The sequence below is a fragment of the Mandrillus leucophaeus genome, unplaced genomic scaffold, assembly GCF_000951045.1.
Source record: "Mandrillus leucophaeus isolate KB7577 unplaced genomic scaffold, Mleu.le_1.0 Scaffold2, whole genome shotgun sequence".
NCBI lineage: Eukaryota > Metazoa > Chordata > Mammalia > Primates > Cercopithecidae > Mandrillus > Mandrillus leucophaeus.
This window is the reverse complement of record NW_012102031.1, coordinates 6,454,933-6,461,114: the sequence shown is the minus strand read 5'-3', so window position 1 is coordinate 6,461,114 and position 6,182 is coordinate 6,454,933. Positions and strand designations below refer to the sequence as shown.

General features: G+C 50.7%; 1 protein-coding gene across 2 annotated transcripts in view; it reads left to right on the top strand.

Moving 5' to 3' along the window:
* NCF4 (neutrophil cytosolic factor 4, 40kDa) overlaps positions 1-5,368 on the top strand; it is a 19,402-nt gene extending 14,034 nt beyond the window's left edge. The window contains exons 7-10 of one of the 2 annotated variants that reach the window (XM_011978933.1): positions 116-214; positions 3,009-3,139; positions 3,385-3,450; positions 4,981-5,368. In XM_011978933.1, coding sequence (XP_011834323.1) covers positions 116-214; positions 3,009-3,139; positions 3,385-3,450; positions 4,981-5,176 — 492 coding nt within the window. In that variant the 3' untranslated portion in view covers positions 5,177-5,368. Of the gene's footprint in view, positions 1-115; positions 215-3,008; positions 3,451-4,980 lie in introns of both variants that reach the window. The other variant, XM_011978932.1, reaches the window with a different exon arrangement.
* The last annotated feature ends 814 nt before the right edge of the window (positions 5,369-6,182 follow it).

The following is a 6,182-nucleotide window of genomic DNA, read 5'->3' as shown; positions in this document are numbered from 1 at the left end:
AAAAAAAAAAAAAAAAAAAAAAAAAAAAAAAAAAAAAAAAAAAGTATGTAAGGCACTTCTGTAGGAACTCAGTGAGTGTTTTCTCCTTCCCTCCTTACTGCACGCTTCTCCTCAGGCTCTATTTGACTTCACTGGAAACAGTAAACTGGAGCTGAATTTCAAAGCCGGAGATGTGATCTTCCTCCTCAGTCGGATCAACAAAGACTGGCTGGAGGTGAGTTCAGAAGTGAGGATGGAGGTGAGATTGGAGGTGAGGTTGGAGGTGAAATTAAAGGTGAAGATGGAAGTGAGGGTGGAGGTGAGGATGAAGGTGAGGGTGGAGGTGAGATTGGAGGTGAGGAAGGTGAGGGTGGAGATGAGGCTGGAGGTGAGGATGGAGATGAGGGTGAAGGTGAGGATGGAGGTAAGGGTGGAGGTGAGGATAGAGGTGAGATTGGGGGTAAGGTTGGAGGTGAGGATGGAGGTGAGATTGGAGGTGAAGATGGAGGTGAGCATGGAGGTGAGATTGGAGGTGAGGGTGGAGGTGAGATTGGAGGTGAGATTAGAGGTGAATATGGAAATGAGAATGGAAGTGAGATTGGAGATGCGGTTAGAGGTAAAGATGGAGGTGAGGATAGAGGTGAGGAAGGTGAGTTTGGAGGTGAGATTAGAGGTGAGGATGGGAGTGAGTTTGGAGTCGAGGATGAAGGTGAGGTTGGAAGTGGGGTTAGAGATGAGGTTGGAGGTGAGGTTGGGAATAAGGATGGAGGTGAGATTGGAGGTGAGGATGGAGGTGAGAATGCAGGTAAGGTTAGGCTGAGATTAGAGGCGAGGCTGGAGGTGAGGTTGCCTCAGGCATTGTGTGCTTCAGAGACTGAGGACCATCTCAGAAGGCGTCAAGGAAGAGATGCAATCTGAGGATAGTCCTGGAGATCCAGGCAGGTTGGGGAGCCTGCGGGAACACAGCCTTTGGGGAGGCAGATGTTCGGTGGGAGCAGAACATTCTGGAGCCCATGCACTTGTCTTTGGTTCTGACCCTGAAAAATGGGCTGCTTAGGGCAAGTAAGTTCACCTACTGAGTTTAGTTTCTTGGTCTGCAGTGGGTGTCTCAGCAGGGGCACTATTGACACTGGGGCCAGATGGTCCCTTGTGGAGTTGTCCTGAGCATTGCAGGGTGTTCAGCAACATCCCAGCCTCTCCACTAGATGCCAGCAGCACTGCTAAGTTGCAGCAACCACATGGCTGTCCAGATAATTTGCTCCTGAGTGGCGAAATCGCAGCCACTTGTGTAATATGGGACAACAGTCCACACCCTGCCTGCAGCAATAAAAGCTGCTGATGAAGAGCGCGAACTCAGAGTCAGCCTGTTTGGGCCATTTCCTAGCTCTGTTTTTCACTAGCTTTGTGGACCTTTGGAAACTTGCTCAAACTTGTGGTTTCCTTTTCTGTAAATGTTTCTTCATCGGCTTCCTGGAAGGGGTAAAGGAGGTAGTAGATGGCCAGGGCTCGCCCCAGAGCCTGAATGTGTGGCACCTGGCCAGGTACTAGGGTCATTAGGAGACCTAAATGAAACTTCAAAGCCAGGGCCTTTCCCAGTCACTGCTTTGTCCCAGCGTGGCCCACAGAAGGGCTCCGTTCTCACTCAGTGAGTGGAGGTGGGAAGTGGCTGTGTTGGGTCTTGGCCTGGGACCAGCCTTTCATATTAGGTCCTATCTTCAGACTTAGTGCTCCTGTGGGGAGTGCCTGAAGGAGGTTCTGGGACAGACCCAGAGGCAGGGTCAGCTCCCGGGGGTCCCAGGACCTCTAAGAGTTGGGTTGGGTCCCTGGCGTCCAGGCCCTGCAGAGGAGCTGGTAGTAACCACTGGTTTAGCCAGTTTAGCAGTTTCCATTTTACCCTAATCATAGATCTCCATCTCAGGAATTCAGGGCTCTTACAGCTGCCTGAGGAGTATCTCTGGGTCACTTTCTAGAAATAGAAAACATGTGTTGCCTTCCTGTTTTCCGGAAAGTCCTACTTATCAGTTCGCTAGCTAACTTCCGGCCTCAGGGGCAGGGAAGGAACCACCTTGAACCTTGGTTAATATGTTTGCAAAATGGCATGTAAATAATCCGTCTTCCATAGGGTTGTTGTGAAGATGAACAGAACACGTGCCCAAAGCCCAGGCCGTGGCCGGGTCTGGGTCTGATTTGTGGCTACGTGGTCTAGAGCAGAGGCACAATTGTATCTGATGAATGAATGAGTGGGATCATCAGCAGGGCCCTTCCTCATCCCTCATCCTCTTCCTTCCATGTTCTATTTTCATCTGTAACACCTGCCACCATCGGACTCATTGGGTAGGTCATTGTTCACAGCGCGCACACCCTGTCATTCTCCATCGTACTGGAAACTCCGTGGGGGCAAGGACTTATTATTTTTTATTATTATTATTATTTTTTGAGACAGAGTTTCAACTCTTGTTGCCCAGGCTGGAGTGCAATGGTGCGATCTTGGCTCGCTGCAACTTCCACCCCGCAGGTTCAAGTGATTCTCCCGCCTCAGCCTCCCGAGTAGTTGGGATTATAGGCATGAGCCAACATGCTCGGCTAATTTTTATATGTTTAGTAGAGACGGGGTTTCGCCAAGTTGGCCAGGCTGACCTCAGGTGATCCGCCAACCTCAGCCTCCCAAAGTGCTGGGATTGCAGGTGTGAGCCACTGCGCCAGGCCCAAGGACTTTTATCTATTTTGAGAGCCCAGAGCCTGTCAAGTGGCTGGTTCTCAAGAAGTCTTTGTTGAATGAATGAGTGAATGAGTGAGACAAAAGCAGCTTTCTATATAAATCCAGACCCTGACATACTGTAAAACCCAAATATAAGCCTTCTTAGAAGTGACCAGCTCAGTGAACTTCCTCGCCTTCTCTCCTCCCTCTACAGAAGAAGACCAGGACCTCGTCTGCCTTTCCCCGTCATTAGAACGGGGCTGAGGGCTCCGAGGTGTGGCTCTGCTGCCTCTCCTCTCACCAGCCTGGCATCCCTTCTCTTCCTCTGCAGGGCACTGTCCGGGGAGCCACAGGCATCTTCCCTCTCTCCTTCGTGAAGATCCTCAAAGACTTCCCTGAGGAGGACGACCCCACCAACTGGCTGCGCTGCTACTACTACGAAGACACCATCAGCACTGTCAAGTTTGTGGCCTGGGAGGGAGGGGCCTGTCCAGCCTTCCTGCCATCCCTACCACCGCCACCTCTCGTATCACCCTCTCTTGGGTCCCTCTCCCACTCCAAAGCCACCAGTGGCTCCCAGATGAGCCACAATGCTGTAACAAGACATCAACGTCCAGGGTGGCCTGGCCAGCCTCATTCCCCTTTTCCCCACCCCACACCCCACTTCCAGCCTGATGCCTCCTTACCCCAGCCTGTCACCCCCTTAGAGACATCGCGGTGGAGGAAGATCTTAGCAGCACTCCCCTATTCAAAGACCTGCTGGAGCTCACGAGGTGAGGGACTGGGAATGGGGCTGGGGAGCCAGACACTCTGGAGAAGAGAGCGCAGGGAGAAATGTTAAACACTAGTACGAAGGTGCTGGGGTTTTGCATGTACTTTGTCTTCTCGTTTTATCCACAGCCCAGCCCTACAGGTTAGGTAGCATCTCCCCACTTTAGAGACGAGTGGGGAAGCCGCAGAGAGGTTAGGGGACTTGGCTGAGCTCACACAAGTTGTGGGTTTAGATCCGGATCTGCAGCTGGAGCTAAAGTCTCTCTGGCTAAAAGCCTTGGACTTGAGCCATCCACCCTCAGGGACTCACTACCCGCCCCAGGTCCAGGACATTGCTGGACAGTTATTTTACAGAACGGTAATCGCACTGTTACGTTTCTGACTGTAAAAGTTGTACCAACTCATTTTATATATATATATAAAAGAAATGTCAGTAACCATGTCAGAAAGATACGAAGAAGTGAAATCACCTCATATTTTTACCCGCCTCGTTAGTGACGTACACTCAGATTTCTTCAGTACTTATATCCCACACACACATGCACACACAAAAGTTACTTTGGCTGCACAAAACCTTTCTGTGGCTACATCATTAATATGGCCATGTGCTTTTACTGGCCTCTTAGGATTTCTTCTACTTTTTTACTACTCTAAACAACGTTGTACAGACCATCTTAGTTCACCTATTTGATGACTTATCTGATCATTTCCTTGTAATGATGCTCAAGAAGTAGATTTGGGGATTAAAGCATTTGCAAGTCTCACAGCCTTCTGGCCCACGTTGTCAAACTACTGGTAGAAAGTTCAGATCAATTTCTATGTACACCAGCTAAGTAGAAGGATGCACATCTTCCTGCACCCAGGCCAGACAGTTCCTGTCCTTACAAGGTTCTCCTCAATAGCCTCACACAGGTTTCTCTCTGAGGCTTTATACGGCCCTACTCTGTGCCCAGTCAAACCTACTCTTCTTCACAACTCTTAAGCTTTTAGCACATTTATACACAAGACACTTCAGGCTGTGCCACTAATTTCCTGTGAAAGTCTCTTCTCTTTTTTTTTTAAGATGGAGTCTCACTCTGTTGCCCAGGCTGGAATGCAGTGGTGCAATCTCAGCTCACTGCAACCTCTGCCTCCCGGGTTCAAGTGATTCTCCTGCCTTAGCCTCCTGAGTAGCTGGGATCACAGGTGCATGCCACCACATCCAGCTAATTTTTGTATTTTTAGTAGAGACGAGGTTTCATCATGTTGGCCAGGCTGGTCTCGAACTCCTGACCTCAGGTGATCCGCCCACCTCGGCCTCCCAAAATGCTGGAATTACAGGTGTGAGCCACCACACCCAGCCTCTTCTCCCTTTTAGGCCTCGATATCCCCATCTGTACAATGGGAGGTTGGATTATTTGGATGACACAGGCTTGTGTCAGGCTCTGACCTTTTCTCACTCCTGGCTTCAGGACATAAAACTTTTTTACCCCCTCTTCCTACCCCTACCCCATGCTTAGGCCCTTTGATTATCCCTGACTTTTCCCATGCAGGCGGGAGTTCCAGAGGGAGGACATCGCCCTGAATTACCGGGACGCTGAGGGGGATCTGGTTCGGCTGCTGTCAGATGAGGACGTGGTGCTTATGGTACGGAAGGCTCGCGGCCTCCCCTCCCAGAAGCGTCTCTTTCCCTGGAAGCTGCACATCACGCAGAAGGACAACTACAGGGTCTACAACACGACGCCATGAGCTGACAGTGTCCCTGGAGCAGTTAGGGGACACCAGCAAGAACCTTCAGCTCTCAGAGGAGATTAGGACCAGGAAAACCTGGGGGAATGGGCAGACTTCCCGTCTCTGAGGCCAGTGGACCCATGGGGTTTGTAATCTGTCTCTTTCTACTCTTTACATCTGATTTAAATAAACCATTCCATCTCAACGGGGCAGGCTTCAGGGAAAGAGTGTCTTTCATGCGAGTAAAATACAATTTAATGAGCATCCACGGGGAGGCCATTTATATCTGGCAGGGGCCCTGGCTCTGAGACCTCTGTCCTGCCACCCCATTTCCTTGCTCTGTCCCTGTGTTGGGGGGAAACCTGAGGGTCCCCAAGCCATATCCCTTCTCCCTCCCACTGCTCCCCTTTTCCTGCGATTGGCCACCTGCCCCACAGAAGTGATCTGCTCTGGGTGCCCTCCAAAGGCCCACCAATACCAAGTCCTCGGCTGTGTGATGAGGGTCAGGAGCTCTCCTCTGCCTTCCTGTGTCTGCTGCTCTGTGGGGGCAGGGAGGCAGGTCTCGGGGTTGGTTGTCTCCACTGTAAATAGGGGGAGGACTCTGGTCTCATCCAGGAGGAGGGGGACACAAAGCAGTGGGATCATCTTCTCTGAGCTGAATCTCCTATCCTAATCTGCCAAAAATTAAACAGGTGTCACTCCCAGAATGGTGGTGCGAGGATCTTGGTGGACCCTCTCCCCAGGGAAACAGCGGTTTAACTGATGAGAGATACTTAAAATCAACTGTTTAAAGTCTCTGGAAATTGTTCTAAGGGCACAGAGCACATGGAGAAACAGCCGTTCAAGAAGATCATTAACGTCTCAGTAAGAAGAGCGAATCAGTGGCATTTGAGACACATTGTGTTCCCGTCCCCCACCCCCAGCTCCATGTGATGGAAACTCTACTGCAGATACTCCACTCTGGATGGATGCAGCCAGGAAGATGGGCTCCCTCATCCCTCAGCGCCTAACCTTCCACAATTTC